At 40.0% G+C, this 20406-nt stretch overlaps 1 protein-coding gene across 1 annotated transcript in view; it reads right to left on the bottom strand.

Annotated features, from left to right (window-relative positions):
• The window catches only part of tnfrsf11a (tumor necrosis factor receptor superfamily, member 11a, NFKB activator), a 45410-nt gene that overhangs the window by 12392 nt on the left and 12612 nt on the right, over positions 1–20406 (bottom strand). Inside the window, exons 4-9 of the mRNA XM_088322324.1 lie at positions 17992–18138; positions 11922–12012; positions 4845–4921; positions 4654–4761; positions 2034–2083; positions 1134–1956 (exon numbers count right to left, since the gene is read on the bottom strand). Coding sequence (XP_088178450.1) covers positions 1134–1956; positions 2034–2083; positions 4654–4761; positions 4845–4921; positions 11922–12012; positions 17992–18138 — 1296 coding nt within the window. The remainder of the gene's footprint in view (positions 1–1133; positions 1957–2033; positions 2084–4653; positions 4762–4844; positions 4922–11921; positions 12013–17991; positions 18139–20406) is intronic.

Below are 20406 nucleotides of genomic sequence, written 5' to 3'. Positions count from 1 at the left end.
TTACAGGACTATTATAGTTTTGGTGTTTGTTTAGTAATACTCCATTATTATTGTTTTGTATTTTTGCACTATTTCTGTTGTATTTTGTAGTATTTCCATAGTAAAAAATGTTATTTATATCTGTAGTATTTCTGTCATAAAATATTACAGTAGTATTATTTTGGAGTGTTTTTGTTGTGTTTCTATAGTAGAATTGTTATAGTATTGCTGTAGTTTTGCAGTATTTCTGTAGCAATACATATGTAGTACTATTTTTCTGGTAGTGTTTTGTATTATAGCATTATAAAGTGGTATTTTGAAAACGCATTTTATGTAACATATATATACGCATATACTCATATATATATATATATATATATATATATATATATATATATATATATATATATATATATATATATATATATATATATATATATATATATATATATATATATATATATATATATGTATATATATGTATGTACCTGTATTTACTCATCTTCATTCATGCAATGTTTGCGTTGCGTCGTCTGATACAAGCCACGTGAACTCCTCTTTCCACGATGCTTCTAATGTAAGTTTACGTTTTGTAGCGTCATACATTTTGTTCGCTTCTTTTGAATCTTTCTTCTGGGGCTGAGGTTGTGGCTTGATTCCTAACCACTAATCCATTTTTCTTTTGTTCTCTGTGCGTCTACTTTGGAAAACAATATGCAAATGCACGTTCTTATAACGCTCAGGAAAGTCCGGAAGCACGAAATTATTCGATGCAGGCTTCTGATCGGCTGCCGAGTATTCAAATTGCCAAACGAACCGAAATTCCGAAATTTCCAAATCGAACGAAGATATCGAAATCGGAAAAAAAAGCAAACGTTTGATTTGAAAAAAATATCTTTTTTTTTTTTTTCCCTTGAAAAAGTTGTTGGCCACCCGGGGGGAGGCGTTTTGTAGAGAGACGTTTTGTAAAGAGCTTAAGATTAGTCGCATGGCTCAGCATGTATGCTGTACAGGCTGTTTTAATTGTATGGGCCTCTGAGTTTTGTTCTGTTTTGAGAATGTTTTCCTTTTGGAAGCCTGATCTTTATTTTTTTGTGGGTAATGATAATTTAATTTAATCTAATTTATTGGACATTCTTGTTCTTTGTACATACCTGAGGTAAGAGTTGGCTCCGCAAGCTGACTTTGTAGACTTCCTGGAGTGCACTCAAGCTCCGATTCGGCTGACAGTAGCGTTTTTCCTCCGTTGTTGCCCCAGCAACCTTCGAGATTCTGCTTCTCCCGAGGCATTTCTGAATAGAGATGTCCCACCGACGACGGAGTCTTTAAAGGACTAATCGAGGGTCCACTGCCGTCCGGTGACGAGGAATCTGCGCTATCCAGTCTGTGATATCCCTTCTGCTTGGCCGGTGACATGTCTCTGAGGTGATCTTTGAACTCTGTACTCGCCTTGCTCAAAGGTAAGCAGAGCTCAGGAACCGGGCCAGACGCCGGACTAACCGATGTAGAGCGGAGGAGAGGAGGCGAAAAGGAGACGAGAGACGCGATGCTTGTTTCGCTCCTTGTCACGGTTGCGTTTCTGATCTCCTGTGGACTACTACTCTCAGTAGATAGACCACCACAGGAGCAAGTCCTGGAGGTTGCCGGACTGACAGCTTGGCTGCAGTCCTCGTTCTCCCCGACTTCCAGAGGCTCCTGGACTTGGACGCTGCACACGCAGGAAACCGGTAACAGTGGAGAGACGCTGGTAAGCCCGTCCTCTTCAGAGACTTCTTCTGGCCCGCCGGAAGCTTCTCTCTGTTCCTTTGACATCAGACTTTGTTTCATGGTTGTTTCCAAGGTCTGAACCGTTGGAGTGCATGGGGAATGGTTGCCATTGTTGGTGTGAGGAGGTTGGCAGAAGAGTTTGGTGGTCTCACATGGGATGTGTTTGAGACCACCACCTACCCCGCTGTGGTAAAGGGGGGCCAAGGTCTCCTAAACCAGCAAATAGATCAAACTCAGTTTATCTTGGTTTTAAAAAGGATCATTTCGTAATAGTAATTCCATCCTACCTGCTGGATTCTTGTCCTTTTCAGATTCTGAACACATGACCGCAAATTGACTAAAAAAGGAAAAAAATACATATTACACAGGATAGTGCAGTGTTTTTTAACCACTGTGCCTCGGTACACTAGTGTGCCGTGAGAGTTTTTCTCGTATGCTGCAGAAAATTGCACAAATTTAAATTAAAATCATGAATCATAGAATGGTAGGATGATTGATAATAGGCACATGGTTGGCTAGCTGGCTGGTTGGTTGGTAATATGTCTGAAGATATGGTATATTAGTTGGTAATATGGTTGGATATATGGTTGGTTGGGGCAGCACGGCGGCGCAGTGGTTAGCGCTTGTGCGGCACAGTTCATGTCATGGGAACCTGTCGTGGGTTCAAATCCAGCTCCAGACTTCCTGTGCGGAGTTTGTATGTTCTCCCTGTGCTTGCGTGGGTTTCCTCCGGGCACTCCGGTTTCCTCCCGCGTTCCAAAAACATACATTTCAGGTGAATTGGCCGGTCCAAATTGTCCCTAGGTGTGAATGAGCGAATGAGTTGTCTGTCCCTGTGTGCCCTGCGATTGGCTGGCAACCAGTTGAGGGTGTCCCCTGCCCACTGCCCGGAGATGGCTGGGATGGGCTCCAGCCCCCCCGCGACCCTAATGAGGATAAGCGGTACGGCTGATGACATGACATGACATATGGTTGGTTGGATACATAATTGGTTGGTAATATGGTAGGATAGATGATTGGTTGGTTGGATGGGTGGTTGGTTGGTATTATTAAAGTAATAAAATAAAATAAAAAAACATTGTTCAGTATCTTTGCTTTCTTCCGATGCTCAGCTAAGTAACTGTAAGATTTATACATATCAGTAGGTGGCAGCAGATTACTTTATACAGTAATCCCTCGCTTTTCACAGTCTTTTGGCTCCACAAATTTTCATAATTCTGTTCTGCATTCTGATTGGCAAAAAAAATCCGTAAAAGAGTAGGTCAACTTAAATAGAAAATGTCTGCTGGTAAATGGTAAATGGTCTGCATTTATATAGCGCTTTTCAAGTCAATGAAGACCTCCCAAAGCGCTTTACAATGTGCTTCACACTTACCCATTCACACAAACACTCACAAACCAATAGGGGGTCAGGCATTAAAGAAACAGACAAAAGTCTACCCCGCAAAGACAAGGAAGTTTGACGAAGCGTACAAGCAAAGAGCGATGTGTTTGCTATGTTGAACATTTTGGTAGCGGACAGCATGTGGTCAAACAATTTAAGCTATCACTTAAAGACATTGCAGTTTCCACTGATGAGTACATTAAATAAATATAGAGAAAATATATTCATTAGCATATTTTTTTTGATGAATCAGCAAATAAACTATAAAGAAACAAAGACATTTAGATTCTGAACGGAATGTTGAAAGTTTATTATTATCGTATCTCGCCAAAAAAAAAAAACGAAAACATGGTAAACAGATTTTTTGGTCCAGTGGCAGATAATTGTTGCTAATTTTAGAGTATTATTGGAATTATTGTTCAAAAACAGGGGTGGGCAAACCACTGCAGGCTTGGTAATCCGACCTGCTAAAGGTAAATGGTAAAATTATCCTGGCAATACTTATAATAGTAAAAAAAGTACTATTATTAAAACAATTTAAAAAGTTGTTTTGGAGCTACTGTTGTCCCCGTTGTTCCTGAATGAATGAATGAAAACTTTATTTCGAACATTAAAATAAAAACAGAACAAAAACAATAACTCAACAACAAAATAATGTTACCTAAATTGTTCGAAAAGGGGTAGTAAGAAGATGCCTATTTTCCCTACCCCTTTATCTTCCCTATTAAATACACCAATGATAATAACAACATTAGTAATAATATTAATAATAATAACAGTTATAATATAACAATAGCAACAATAACAACAAAGTTAACCATAGTTGTAGATGCACTTATCTCAATCTCTCGTATCACTCATACCCCATTTTCTTCATCTCTGTATTCCGCCAGTAATGTTTTTTTGTATTTAAATTTAAACAAGTGAATAGTTGATCTTATCTTGTAAATTGTTCCAAAGTTTGACTCCACACACAGACACACACATACTTTTCCTAGTTGTTCTCACCTTTGGGATTATGAATTCACTACAGCCCCTTAAGTAATAATTTCCCTCTTTCTGAATGAATCATTTTTGGATGTTTTTGTTGACCTTTAATAGCAGTTGTGAAGTGAGAAAAGTTACTAAATCAGTCAATTTTAATAATTTGGACTGCAGGAATAAAATATTAGTATGATACCAATATCCTACCCTGTGTATGGTTCTTACCATAGTCATATAACACAGAAATATCGGATTTGAGACACTGTCAGTGTCCTTGGGCAAGACACTGAATCCCTAATGCCCCCAATAAGCGGGTAGTTGCCTTGCATGGCTGACGCTGCTATCGGTGTTTGGGTGTGTGTGAATGGGTAAGTGTGAAGCACATTGTAACGCACTTTGGGCGGTCTTCAATAACTTGAAAAGCGCTATACAAATCCAGACCATATACCACAATGAAAAAAAGTATTCCTTGGCTCAAAAACAGTAGAGAAACACAGCGATAATGGACATTTTCCAAAGCTTACACAGTTGCAACTTACAAGAGAGTAACTTGAGTTTGTCTTTGTAGCAAAAGAGGACCAGGATGAGGAGACAAAGAACTGTGATAGCTGAAAGCACCGACACTATCACCCAGGAGGGGGCAGTACCTGCAGGAGTGATGACCACAATGTAAATACTGAATTACTTGATGTATTACATTTTAGGCATTAATTGATGTAATGGTTCTTACTGGAGACAGGAGGTCCGCACTCGGCGTCTGCCTGTACACTGCCAGGTCTGGTCTCACTTCTGCCCTCTGCCTTGCAACTTAGAAAAGGACAATGAAGTGAAAGATTAAGGACCACTTGACGTTATAGTATCAGAGTACGTAGATTATCAGAATTTTGAGTCGTATAATACAGAAAATAAAGCTGAGCGTTGCAAATTGCCAGCGAGTGTTACGGATTTCTACTAGTAAGTCTTTCTTAGAAGGAGCTGCTTTAAGTACCGTATTTTCCGCACTATAAGGCGCACCGGGTTATAGGGCGCACCTCCTCCCAAAAGTTTTTTGGTCCTATATTTTCCATACATAAGGTGCACCGGACTATAAGGCGCTACAATGGGAACGTCGACAAAACAGTCAGATAGTTCACTCAAACTTATTATCACCTTAACATTCCGAAAGAAGCAAATACGTGTCTCAGACATGTACGGAAACAGTGTCTGTACGATGTCACCAATCACTCAAATGCATCGTTGCAAATATCATTCGGAAGGTTAAAGTCTTGGGATTCAAGAAATGCCAAACATTTCTTAGTTTCCATTTTATTGTTTGCTGGCAACTGTGTGGACAGCAAAGTAAGAATTTTATTGTGCAGGAAAACAGGGTTCTTTACTGTGCATATGACTATAAACACTTTGAATTGAATTTAGTTTGAAAATAGACTCATCACAGAAACATCAAGATCGTTCTAAAACAAGATACCGGGAAAATACAAAGCCGCATAGCTCACCTAAGTTCTCTTGCAGCCATCACGTTCAATAATGATATGTAACCATGGTGTTCTTTCAACCGTGAGTAAATCCAGGAGAGTAAAATATTTACAAGTACAGAATAGTAAGAAATGTTTTCTCTATGCCGTAGTGCAACCCAACGTGTGATTCACATTCATCTTTTTCGGCCAATTGCAAGCTTTGTTTTGCCCCTTCAGCCTATGCGAGCCTGTAAATGATAAAAAAGATCCACCCCCTTTACCTCCTAATAACTTTAGCCAATAGTGACTGATTCAAATGATGATTGACACATTGGTTAGGAAATGAAACGCCGGTATATAAATCCCAGCATACACCGCGGACGACTTTGCCTTCGGGGGAAAATCTAGTCGGCGGCCGCTTGCCTTAGTTGCAAGACTTTGCGACTTAATATTGATCCATATATAAGGCGCACTGTATTATAAGGCGCATGGTCATCTTTTGAAAAAAAATAAAGGCTTTTAGGTGCGCCTTATAGTGCGGAAAATACGGTAAATGACAAAGAAAGATTTCAAAACATTGTTGTTGTTCTATTCGGGAATTCGAAACAAACGTCTCTTATGTTCATGAAACTGGAGAAAAAAATACAACTATTAACCAACTGTGTTGTACACATGTTCAATGAGAACCATTTTTCCAGTTTTTTTTTCTGCTTAAAATTAACAGCACCCAAGTGGCTGCGATCCGTTATCTCCTGTCGACTATTGATGCGAGCGGTGGCCGGCAGAGTGCATGTTGGGGGCTACTTGGTGAAATGTACATATGTCGCCAGGGGTTCTGGTCCCCTTTAACCATAATAAACAGATTATAGTTTGTGGGTTTTGCCATGCTTAACACGTCAAAACAAACTTTATCGGTCTTTCTATGTGGTGTAAAATGGTGTGTGCCAATTTGCCTTTGTGGGGCATTATCAGTACTGTTGGGAATGTAACTGACCTGAAAACAGGTCTTGAACTAGAGAAACACTCAAAACACTGCTATAAATGCACCGAAATATAAGGTTCACTTTAAAGAAATCTCTGGCAAAACATTTTGATATATAAGGTCCACCGGACAATAAGACACATTGAATTAAAACTACCTTAAGAGCAGTGTTCCCTCTACGGTGTGCGCGTGCGCAATTGCGCGCGTGCGCAATTGCGCACTGCTCGCACATTCTCAGCGCACAAGAAAATCTAGCCAGCGCACAAAAATGAGGGCTCAAAATGACTAATTAAGAAGCGACTCAAGTCAAAGTTACAGTGCATGAAGGTAAAAATACACGGGTTCCCCTGACGTTGTGTCCTAAATGCGGTATTTTGAAGTCGAGTCGAAGGAGAACGAAGTTGAGTAAAGTTAGTAGAGTTTGTCAGGGAACCGGCTTCTTGGGTTCGGCTCACTAAAAGGGACCGGCTCTTTCAGGTCCTAAACGGCTCTACGGGTTGTTTTTGCTTCTGTCACGGGGATTACCAGAACAGAGCAGGAGACCCCAGAGCGTTCGTACAATACTTTTATTTGGGGAAGCGTACAGGGTTAGCGGGAGACGCGATGACCGTCGAACGTCAGCAGCAACGCCGTGAAGACAGCTTCGGGACACGTAGCCAATCGTAGCGTGGGACGGAAGCAGGTCGAGTTTACCGGGACTGAAGAGAAGATCGTAGCGTGGAACGGAAGCAGGTCGGATCGGAGGGAGGCAGAATCAGGTAAACAAGGCACAGGTAATCGGGAGCGTCATACGGGGTACAGATGTTACTCCTCCGACAAGGAGTTCTCCGCGTAACGCGTTTAAAAGGGGAGCATTGACCAATCAGGAAGCACATTCCAGCGCGCCACATGATTACCCCAGGTGACTCCACTTGGGTAATCATGACAGCTTCTCTAATCCCAACATGACCAAATATTATGTAACATTATGCGCAAAATGACTTAAAGGAAGGGAGGAATAGAACAAAAAAGAAAAAAATACCAAAATGAAAAAGTAGTGAAATGCCGAGAAAAAAGAAACAAAAAGAAGAGAAAAAAGAAGGAAAAATTTAGAAAAAAAGCCAGAAAAAAAGAAAAGAAAGAAATGTAGGAAAAAAGTAAATGGAGAACAAAAAGAAAAAAGTAACAGCTCTGAAAAAATAAACACAATGAGATTTTTTTTAAAGGAATTTAAAAAAAAAGTAGTAAAAAAAACACAGAAAAAAGAAGAAAAAGTTTGTGTTGCATCTCAAATAATTTCCAATTATATCAAGTGAAACTTGTTGCCAACATTGTACTTCCACTAAAAAATGTGATTAAGTATAGTTCTGTATCTTACAACCGATTAAATAAGCCCCCAAAAATGTTAATATTATGCAACAAAATATATCAGGAAATAAAAATAAATGGATATCTTGTGAAAGAATTGTAAAAACAAACGGCGTTTGTAGGCCGTACAACCTTTGCAAAAGTACATGAGTCAATTCATTCAAAAGAGAAAAATAATTTTGCGTTGCCGGAAACTCAGCAAAATGTAACTTGATGTCAAGTTTTGGACATGTTTGATAATGAATTATCTTGCCACACTTGGGATTATGGTTGCTCACTGTTGTTTCAAGCGCTGCTCACCGACATTGTGTGAACGCTCAGACCCGTGGAAAATTACAGGGAACATTGCTTAAGAGCTAGGGCTGGATCAAAAAACCTCAAAAAAAATAGGATTTCATGAAATATAAACCATGAAGATTACTTCTTTATGAGTAGTTACAATTTGTAGAATGATTTAATTGTTACTACAGGTATGCATTTCCAATTTTATCCGTCGTATTTTCCACTTTGTAAGGTGTACAAAAATAAAAGGCACATCTTCAAAAAGCAGTCTTTTGCGAATGATAGTTTTGTATATAAGGCTTCGGACTACAGGGTGCACCTTTGGAGTATTGGCAAATTTTCAGTTTTTTGTAGATCCGTAAAATAAGGTATAATGTATTTCTAGAAAAAAATGTTATTTCCAGAATAAAATGAGAATGGAAAAATCTTTGCTATGTGATTCATCATAAACATATATTTCCCATGAAATAACACTGTTTAGATAAAAAAGCAACATTTTCCAAGGCGATGGTTCAAAAAACATTCGGTCTTTTTCGCTCAGTCGATTACCAAGAGTGCCATGAATTACTAAAACCGAACACTCAATCGATCGATAAAACATAATCCACTACAAACAGCTTTTATTTGTAAAATATTTCAAAGACAGTATTGCTTAAAAAGAATGACATTCGGCATGACCAAAAAATGTTATTCTGCTCTAAAATACCAATAGTCTCAGAAACACCAGCGATACCACAAAACTGTGTTATTAAGTTATTAAAATGCTATGCACAGCCCCCAAAATGCAGGGATGCACACAAAAATGCAAACTGATACTTTTTTAGGTTTCCAAAATACTACGTAATGCTATAAAATTGCTGTTGTGGCGTCGAGATGCTATTGTGACTAAAGTGCCACAAAAATACTAGCTATAGGGCGGCAGTAGCTCAGGAGGTAGAGCGCTCGTCCTGGGATCAAGGGATCCCTGTTCGTATCTCGGCTCGTCCGCGTTCCATGTCGAAGTGTCCTTGGGCAAGACACTGAACCCCTAATACATGGCTGCAAGGCCGCTATTGGGAAAATGTGGAGCACATTGTAAAGCGCTTTGGGAAGTCATTGACTTGAAAAGCGCTATATAAATGCAGATCATTTCATTTCATGTGTATGTAGTAACTATATGATGTTACCTTTATCCAAGAAAATGACACATTTTTCCTGTATCTCCAGTACCTGGTACCCGTAAACATAGTTACATCATTCTCGTTTTACCGTAAAAAATGGGACCTCACTAAGTCAATACCTAAATACGAAAATACATACAAAAATGTGCTGTGGAATTTAAAGATGAGAAAGGACTTTGGTACCTAAAAACTTTTATCTTCCCTCAGAATCTTAGCTGTTTTTGTCAGTAACAATATATATATATATATATATATATATATATATAAGAATATAAGAATACGCCGTAGTGTTTAAAATGTAGCAAAAAGTAGCAGTTTATCATTCATAATTTATGCTGTTTGTATATATTTATATACATTTTGTTACTGACAAAAACAGCCAAAATTCAGATTAAAAAAAAAAACCAAATGTATATAAAACTTCCACATTTTTTTGTTTCTGTATTATTTTATTGATTCATTTTTCCTACCACCAGAAACTCTATAAAAAAACATATTAATATGGCATTGTTATAAAAGAGTAGTTTTCTAATGGAAGGTCCATGTACCCCTGAAAGATTTGGGGGTACGTGAATACAAACAAAAAATCCTAAAAAAATAATTTGCATGAAAATAAATGTAAGTGTTATTATTTGAATTTTGAAATTATTTTAGGTACGTGACTTTTTGTACTATACATAAAATCTACTGTGTGTTATACATGAACGGCTATTATTTTTCAATAAGTATATGAACAATGACAAAAAAAATTCTTTTTAAAATGACAGATTTTCTTTCTTTTCTCAAGTATGTTTTTACAGTCCCTTATTTTACTGACGTTTAACCTTATTTTCGACAAAGTACCCTATTTTTTTTTGGGGTGTTTGATATATTTCCTTCACTTATTTTTTGTTAAATAAGAACACCTTTAAAATGAGCAAAAGGATGCAATACAGAAGACAAAAGTATAATTTTGCCGATTTTAAGTTATAATAGGCAAAAAAATGAATACAAATGTATCTCTGAGCAATGTTCCCTGTAATTTTCCTCGGGTCTGAGCGTTCACGCAAAGTCGGTGAGCAACGCTTGAAACAACAGTGAGCAACCATAATCCCTAGTGTGGCAAGATAATTCATTATCAAACAGGCCCAAAACTTGACATCAAGTTACATTTTGCTGAGTTTCCGGCAATGCAAAATTATTTTTCTCTTTTGAATGAATTGACTCATGTACTATTGCAAAGGTTGTACGGCCTACAAACGCCGTTTTTTCTTACAATTCTTTCACAAGATATCCATTTCTTTTTTTTTCCTGATATATTTTGTCGCATAATATTAACATTTTTGGGGGTTATTTAGTCGGTTGTAAGATACAGAACTGTACTTAACCACATTTTTTTTAGTACAATGTTGGCAACAAGATTCACTTGATATAATTGGAAATTATTTGAATGCAACATAAACTTTTTCTTCTTTTTTCCGTGGTTTTTTTTTCTACTTTTTAAAAAATTCCTTTAAAAAACATCTCATTGTGTTACTTAATTCTTTTTGTTCTCTATTTACTTTTTTCCTACATTTCTTTCTTCTCTTTTTTCTGGCTTTTTTCTAAATTTTTCCTTCTTTTTTTCTCTTCCTTTTGTTTCTTTTTTTTCTCAGCTTTTCACTACTTTTTCATTTTGGTATTTTTTTTCTTTTTTGTTCTATTCCCCCCTTCCTTCAAGTCATTTTGTGCATAATTTTACATAATATTCGGTCATGTTGGGATTAAAGAAGCAAAAACAACCTGAAGAGCCGTTTAGGACCCGAAAGAGCCGGTTCCTTTTAGTGAGCCGAGCCGAAGAAGCCGGTTCTCGACAAACTCTACTGACTTTAATTTTCAACTTCGTTCGACATTGACTTCAAAATACCGCATTTAGGACACAACGTCAGGGAAACACGTGTATGCACTGTAACTTTGACTGAAGTCGCTTCTTAATTAGTAATTTTGAGCCCTCATTTTTGTGCGCTGGCTAGATTTTCTTGTGTGCTGAGCAGACTCTCTGAGTCATATGTACTCATGAGAAGAGCCATATACTTTCTTTTTACAATGCTACAGTTTATATATTGCTTTCTTGCTCAGTCCATCAATGGTGAATAAGATGGACATTCATGTATTCGTAAATCTGACTGTGCCTCACCAGAAACAAACCTCACCCCACGTATTTTTACTCAATAATGGTACATGTCGTTAATACCATGTAATACGAAACCCAGAACTGCATCTTTCTCAAAATGTTACGCTCGCTTACTCGCTAATTTAATTCCTTTTTCCGTTTGAAACCAACCTCGACGTGGTTCAAAGTCGAAAAATAAATAATGTGTGGGCAGTTCATAAAATTTTACTACTTGTCCATGTGTCACTATGTCGCTAGCCAGCTGTGCGGAGATTAACGGAGGGAAAAAATTCTACTTTTGGACAAGAACACAAGTGGAAAGTGATGCATGTGTGATTCAGGGTACCAGAGGAGTTACAACATATGTGTGCGTGTTGGTTGAGCACACTCCCCCCAAAAAATCTATATTTCCTTATGGAAGTTTGAAGCAAGATGGCCGTTGTGCACTTACTCGGTCCAGCGTTTGCATATTTTGCTGTCGTGGTCTGGAGAAAAGAATCCTTTCCTACACGGAAGACAAATTTTCCTTCCGTTTATGGAATCTGGAATAGAAAAACAGCATACATTATGAGTTACAAACTGCTACTTTTTGTTGCATTTTTAACAAGGAAAACAGCAAGCTGCTCTTTTCCACAATGCATGTGTTTTAAATGCAAAACCCCACAGTGAGATTTGGAACCATCTGAATTAGTCCATGAATTTCCCAAAATTATTAATGAAATCATCAAAGGGCAGTGGTTAGCGCATGTGCGGCACAGTTCATGTCTTGGGAACCTCCTGCGTGGGTTCAATTCAGGCTCCAGACTTCCTGTGCGGAGTTTGTATGTTCTCCCCGTGCTTGCGTGGGTTTCCTCCGGGCACTCCGGTTTCCTCCCACATTCCAAAAACATGCATTTCAGGTAAATTGGCCGGTCCAAATTGTCCCTAAGTGCAAATGAGCGAGTGAGTTGTCTGTCCCCGTGTGTCCTGCGATTGGCTGGCAACCAGTTCAGGGTGTCCCCTGCCCACTGCCCACTGCCCAATGTGTGCTGGAATGGGCTCCAGCACCCCCGCGACCCTACTGAGGATAAGCGGTGCAGCTAATGAGATGAGATCATCAAAGTAGCGAAACCAAATGTTTGACAGTACTTTATTCAATTTTTACAACATACTCACGATATTTGAACTCTCGAAAAATTCAAGTCCTTGATTCATCCTTAATTGAATAGCAGTGGAAGATATCACAAATACAAAATTATATTTAAAAAACAAAATTCTATTAAATTTCAAGAGAATTTAAGGAATAAAAACAAGATCAAAAATCGTGAATTTCAAGTATCTTTTTTTTATTTTTGCAGGAAAATTTGCTCCAAAAAGTCACATTTGTGATGGTATTTGGTAGAAGTAGCGAAATAACATAAATCTGAATGAAATATAAAATATTTCAATTAATTTAGTTTTATTAAATAATTATGTATTAATTCTCGATCTTGATTGTTGAAGTTTCCTTTAATTCTTAAGGAACGGTAACAAGCAAATGTAAATTTATTTTAAAATAAATACAGAAATTAAAATAAATACAATTAAAGATTAAAAATAAATACATAAACAAATAAATTCAACAGAGATTATTTGAAAAATACGCTGCAAATTAATTTTGTTCATATCACTCACCGCTATTGTGGTGTCGTGTAATACACTCCCCTTCCTGCGGTGTCACTGTATACTTATGCGCAGCCTTGTACTTGTGCTAGAGAACTACCGAAGAAGAAGTTGAGTAAACACTCTATGACTGTACCGTCCGTGCCTGTCTCTGAATCCGACTGCAACCCGACTACATACACAACATATTGGCGACGAGGATGACTTGGATCGGAATTTCACAACCCCCTGCTTTGCTTGAAACCCCGGGTGAGCCTACGATGTTGTACTCCACGTGGATTCAGATGTTCGAAAATTACCTGCTAGCATTGACTGCTAACGAAATGCCGGACAAACGAAAGCGCGCACTACTGCTGCACTGTTTAGGCACAGAAGGGCAGAGAATTTTTCTTTCCCTTCCTGACACTGGCACTTCTTACAAATCCGCCTGTGATGCGCTAGAAATTTTCTTTGTACCGAAGATTAATGTCGTTGCTCAGCGTACCAAGTTCCGTCAGCGTGCTCAGAGACCGGGCGAGACCACTGCTCAGTTCATTGCCGCATTGAGGGAATTAATTGCTAACTGTGACTTTGGCACGTTTGCTGATGATATGATTAGGGATCAATTCATTGAGAAGATGTCCTCTTCGAGAATCAGAGAGCGCTTGCTGCTGGAAACGGACTTAAAGCTTGACAAAGCGATCGCTATTGCTACACAAGTCGAATCTGCTATTTCAGAAGCTAATGCTATTACTCATGTGCACGTGTCCGACACTCCTGTGAAGTTTGTGCAACAAAGAGATAAAAGGAATCAGAGCAGTACACATACACAGCGCTCGAGAGATAAAAGGAATCAACACAAAACCTGCTACCGTTGTGGATCCAACTCTCATCTAGCAAATGACCCCAAATGCCCTGCTAAAAATGCAAAATGCAACCAATGTGGAAAAATTGGACATTTTAGTAAAGTGTGCCGCAGCGCAATTCCTACTCGATCAGTAAGAGAAGTTACTGTCCCAGAACTTACTGTGTGTCATGTAGCCCCTACAGCTGCAGTCCCAAAGCGCCTTACGTGTACAGTTGCTCTCCATGCGAATGATGAACAGTCAATTACTACTGACCTGCTTGTGGACACTGGTTCAGCAGTTTCAATTCTGCCAGAGAGAATTTACAGACAGTCATTCATGCACTTGCCTCTCTCAAAGCCTACTGTGCGTCTGGTGACCTACATGAAGAAGCCAATTCCAGTGTTGGGCTGTCTTCAACTTACTGCTACATACTGCAACCAGAGTGCACATACTGACTTCTACATAGTTCCTGACGGTACTCCACTACTGGGAATGGACCTGTTCACTGCACTTCGCCTCCACATACAAGATGGGCAGATTGCAACACCTGCCGCATCGGAGATGAGTTACACTGTCAACACTACAAATGCTCTAGGCGTTGCTACAGGTTTTATACACAAAGTTAAAGTGCGTGCAGACGTCCCTCCAGTCCAGCAAAAGCTACGCAGACTCCCATATGCCGTGCGTGACAAGGTGTCGGAGGAGCTGGAAAAACTGGAAAATGATGGCATCATCGAGAGAGTCGACGCGTCTGCCTGGGTGTCGCCTCTGGTGGTCGTGAGCAAGAAAACAGGTGGCCTTCGTGTGTGTGTGGACTTACGTGAACCAAACAAGGCTGTGGTGATCGACAGTCATCCGCTGCCACACATTGAGGAAGTGTTCACTGAGCTCCGTGGCGCTACAATGTTTTCCACGATTGACCTACAAAATGCATACCACCAAGTGCAGCTACATCCAAGCAGCAGAGATCTTACAGCGTTTATAACACAAGATGGACTGTTTCGTTTCACACGAGTGCCTTTCGGCCTGGCATCAGCACCCAGTGCCTTTCAACGCATGATGTCTCAGATCCTGGCTGGTCAAAAGGGTGTACAGTGCTATTTGGACGACATCATTGTTAGTGGGGAGACGCCTGAAATACATGACGCCAGATTGAACGATGTCCTCAAACGTTTACAGGAGAGTGGGCTGAAGCTCAATGCTGCAAAATGCCACTTCAGGAAAACAGAGTTGTCCTTCCTTGGGCATCTCATCTCTGCCTCTGGTATACATCCAGATCCTGGCCATGTACGGGCTGTGGTTGAAGCTCCACCTCCACACGACGCTCAATCTCTGCGATCTTTCCTAGGCCTGACTGCGTGGTACTCAAAGTTCATCCCCAACTACGCCATGCTTGTGGAACCCCTCCGTGCTCTACTCAGACAGTCTGCTACATTTCACTGGTCTGAAGAGGTGCAAGCAAACTTTTCCAAAGTGAAGGAGATCATCGCTACTAGCTCTGCACTCGCCTTGTTCGACCCTTCCCTGCCAACTGTCGTGACAACAGATGCATCAGACTATGGCATCGGTGCTGCGTTGACACAAACGAAAGGTGACATAGAGCAGACCATTGCATTTGCTTCCAGGACGCTGACTGCATGCGAGCGAAATTACTCAACAGTCGAAAAAGAGGCTTTGGCATGCGTCTGGGCGACTGAAAAGTGGCGTACTTACCTCTGGGGCCATCACTTCACTTTACGGACTGATCATAGCCCTTTGACCACTCTACTCACATCCAAAGGCCTTGGACGTGCAGGTATGAGGGTAGCTCGCTGGTCTGCCCGACTGCTGTGTTTTAACTACACAATCGAATACAAACCGGGACATGAGAATGTTACTGCAGATTGCTTGTCACGTTTGCCTCTACCCATCACAGACGACCACGAGGAGATGGAGTTGGAGATGGTGGCTGCTGTGTCTCCTGATTTTGCTGCAGTCACTGCTGATGAGCTCTCCAGTGCATGTGAGGAATGTCCAGTGCTACAGAAGGTGCGACAGTACATGCAGAAGGGATGGCCTCGTACTGCAAAAGGCCTTGACCCCCTCATCGTGCCATACTTCCGTGTGCAAAATGAGCTTGCCTTGCAGAACAGTGTCATTGTGCGTGGCACTCATCGTGTTGTGATACCACAACAGCTACAGGGGAAAATGATCCAACTTGCTCATGCTACACACCAAGGGATAGTTCGCACAAAACAAAGACTGAGAGACTTGTACTGGTGGCCTGGAATGGATTCTCACGTTGAGCTCGCCATCAAATCATGCACCACCTGCTTGCAGCATGACAAAACCGCAACCACGCGTACTGCACCATTACAGCCTGTGCCTACCCCAACTGCTGCCTGGGAAAAAGTTGCTGTGGACATTGTTGGTCCTATTCACTCTGCGCCTGCTGATTGCCGCTTCGCCATCACCCTCATTGACTATTACAGCCGATGGCCTGAGATTGCCTTCTGCTCAAATGTTACTTCTGCCTCTGTTATGACTTTTCTTTCTATTGTGTTTAGCAGAGAAGGTAATCCACAGGAAATTGTTACTGACAATGGCCCTCAGTTCGTGTCGACCGAGTTTGAAGCATTCCTTAGTGACAGGAACATCACACACCGTCGCAGCTCTGTGTACTACCCCCAAGCCAACGGTGAAATTGAGCGTTTCAACAGAGTCTTCAAGGACTGTCTACAAACAGCCAACATCGAAGGTAAACCACTGAAAGCCTTCTTCACTGAGTTTTTACAGACTTACAGAGCCACACCACATGCTGTGACTTCAGTATCCCCCGCTGAACTGTTGCATGGTAGACCACTGAATACAAAGCTTCACATCACAGGTCTTCACTCCATGCGTCCCACTGCTGACAAAGGCAACATGCTACAAAACATACAAAACAAACAACGGAAGTCCAAACGATACACCGACAAACGTCGCGGTGCAAAATCACCCAGCTTCCAGATTGGCTCTGCGGTTCGCATCCGCAAACCTGGAATCATTGCGAAAGGACACTCAAGGTTCACCAAGCCACTGACAGTGGTAGCTCAAAAGGGTCCAGCCACTTATCTGCTGTCTGATGGAAAGGTGTGGAATGCTTTCCACCTTGCCCATTCTTCCACCTGTGCTGCTGTTTCAGCGCCACAGTCTCCTGATAATGATGCTTGCCTCCTGCCAAGCGACCAAGTTGCTGAGCCACCCGAAACTGAAACTGTGCCCTCAACACATCCCTCTCCTAGTGCACCGAGAATACGACATGCTCCTGCATGGCTTCAAGATTATGTGACTTAAAAAAAAAAAAAAAAAATACAGAAAAGATGTGATGATGTAAAAAAAAAAAAAAAAAAAAAAAAAAAAAAAAAAAAGACATGATGAATGTTCATTGTTAAAAAAAATTGTCATGTTTGTTTATGATGTGATCTTCATACAGTCTGCTTAAGTTTACAAGGTTTACACACTTTTGCTTACCGATATTGACAGTATAGTTCCTTACGTTATTGCTTACCTCTGATAAATATTTACCTCTAATCTGGTAATGAATATTGAAATGTATGTTTTCTACAAGCTCATACTTACCGAAGAGTTATTGCGTATTTTAGATTAATGCTACTGTTGTGTCCTATGCTAACAAAAAGGGAATATGTGGTGTCGTGTAATACACTCCCCTTCCTGCGGTGTCACTGTATACTTATGCGCAGCCTTGTACTTGTGCTAGAGAACTACCGAAGAAGAAGTTGAGTAAACACTCTATGACTGTACCGTCCGTGCCTGTCTCTGAATCCGACTGCAACCCGACTACATACACAACAGCTATGTGTTCTGGTCCAGAAAAATGTAGTATTTATAAGAGGAAAAGACAAAAAATGTGATAATGGATCACCCTTGGGCGAGCTGCTCATTTACATAGGCATTTGCTCTAAGAACTAAACTCTGACGTCTGAAAAATGTATGACGCCTTTCTAGAGGAGAATGAGTTAATGTTTTTGCCTACACTATTCATATTTTCCAAAGTAGGCGGTTTTTCTTTACCTGGTTCTACCTCTAGTCCGTATCCGGGTCGGCATGTGGGAATCTTCTCGCAGAATTCGCAGTTGATGGGAGAGCACTGAAAGTTTGGAAGACAGCGACAAGGCTCCTCCGCTTCCAGATTTTCAGGCCTTGACATAAAACCTTTACCTGGAATTTGTGATAAAGGAGAGATGTCAGACATTTTGAGATTTAGTACAGTATATGGTTCCTGAATTGATTCTAGATTTTGCCTGGTTCTGGTTGTTTTGGTGTTTTGTGGTGAGGGTTTGAATCTCGATTAACACAAATAATATTTGCAAAGATTTTGGCACTTTTATGTAACTTTCTGTTCCCGCCCTGGCATGTTTTATGTTGCTGTTTTTTGTTTTGTTTATTTTAAATGTTTTTCTTTATTGGTATTTGGAATTGTTGCACAATTTGAATGCACTGTTTGGAAGGAAGGAAGGAAAGAAAGAAAGAAAGAAAGGAAGAAGGCTGGAAAGAAGGAATGATATAAGGAACGAATAAAATAAAGACAGAAAGAAAGAAATCAAAGAAAAAGAGAGAGAGTGGGAGGAAAGGAAGGAAAGAAAGAAAGAAAGAAAGGAAGGAAGATGGAAAGGAGGAATGATACAAGGAAAGAATAAAAGAAAGAAAGAAAGAAAGAGAGAGAGAGAGGGAGGAAGGGAAGGAAAGAAAGAAAGAAAGAAAGAAAGAAGGATGGAAAGAAGGAATTCTATAAGGAAAGAATAAAATAAATAATTAAAGAAAGAAAGAAAGAAAGAAAAAAAGCAGGATAGAAGGAAGGAAGTAGGAATGGAAAGAAGGAAGGGGGAAGAAAGTGAGTGAGTGAGTGAGTGAGGAAGGAAGCAAGGAGGAAAGAAAGAAAGAAAAAAAAGAAAAAGAGAGAGAGTGGGAGGGGAGGAAGGAAAGAAAGAAAGAAGGATGGAAAGAAAGAATGATATAAAGACAGAATAAAATAAAGAAAAAAAGAAAGAAAAAGAGAGAGAGTGGAAATGTATAGAAATGTATCTGTGTTTGTTCAATAAAGCTTTGAAAAAAGAAAAAATAATAATAATGATAATAATAAGTTGGCATGTCGTAGCTTTATGATGGGTTTATCGGTACTCACGATTGCAGCCGAATCTAGTGACCATTCAACTATTAGGAAATTGAAATTAAAGGAACAGTGAATTGCCTTTGAATAAATGCAAATATACATATATAAATATATAATATACATAAAAATATATATATTATGCTTCAAGATATTTATTTTCAAAAGCAGGTGATTTTCTGCAAAGAAAGGCAATTTAATATAATAATGGTTTTGGTACAGTATGTGGTATGTGTATCCTCAAGATTCCAGTATTGGTATAAAAATGATGCTGAAGATCCTTAATAAGAGGAAGGAGACAAAAAAGAAGAGGAGAAGAAGAAGAAAAGGAAGAAGAAGAAATGAGGACGAGATAAAGAAGAGGAAAAACATTATGAGAAGACGGAAAATAAGAATATGATGGGAAGAAGAAGAGGGGAAGCAAAAGGGGAGAAGAAGAGAAGACCTAAAGGAGGAGGAGAGGCGGAAGGAAGGAAGGAGTGAGTGAGTGAGTTAGTGAGTGAGTGAGTGAGTTAGTGAGTGAGTGGAATTGAAGGAAGGAAGTGAGTGAGTGAATGAGTGAGTGAATGAGTGAGTGAGTGAGTGAGTGAGTGAGTGAGTGAGTGAGTGAGTGAGTGAGTGAGTGAGTGAGTGAGTGAGTGAGTGGAAGTGAAGGAAGGAAGTGAGTGAGTGAGTGAGTGAGTGAGTGAGTGAGTGAGTGAGTGAGTGAGTGAGGAAGGCAGTGAGTGAGTGAGTGAGTGGAATTGAAGGAAGGAAGGAAGTGAGTGAGTGAGTGAGTGAGTGAGTGAGGAAGGACAGAAGGAAGGAGGGAAGGAAGGAAGGAAGGGAGTGAGCAAGTGAGTGAGTGAGGAAGGAAGGAAGGAAGGAAGGAAGGGAGTGAGTGAGTGAGTGAGTGAGGGAGGGAGGGAGGGAGGGAGGAAGGAACGAAGGAAGGAAGGAAGGAATGAAAGAAGGAAAGAAGAAAGGAAGAAAAAAAACTAAGAAGGAAAAAAAGAGTAAGAGAGGAGAAGAAGAAAATGAAGAAGAAAAAAGGATTAGAAGAACATAATAATAGAAAGAAAGAAAATAAGAATAGGATCAGAAGAAGAAGAGGAGAAGCAAAAGGTGAGAAGAAGACAGACCCTTTACCTCTCTCTATACTTCCCTCTCTCTATCACGCTCTCTTTCACTCTCCCTTACTCTACCTCTGTCTCCCTCTGTCTCTGCCTCTCTTTCATTCTATCTTTTCTTCTCTCCCCCTCACTCTCCTTCGCTTAATTCTTTCTCTCTTTCGTTCTTTCTTTGGGGGTGGATTCTCTAAAGCACACCATATAAAACAC

This window comes from Urocampus carinirostris, chromosome 18 (assembly GCF_059441175.1).
Source record: "Urocampus carinirostris isolate Australia breed hairy pipefish chromosome 18, RoL_Ucar_1.0, whole genome shotgun sequence".
Lineage (NCBI taxonomy): Eukaryota > Metazoa > Chordata > Actinopteri > Syngnathiformes > Syngnathidae > Urocampus > Urocampus carinirostris.
Note: the sequence above shows the minus strand (reverse complement) of the source record. Positions and strands in the feature narration are given on the sequence as shown.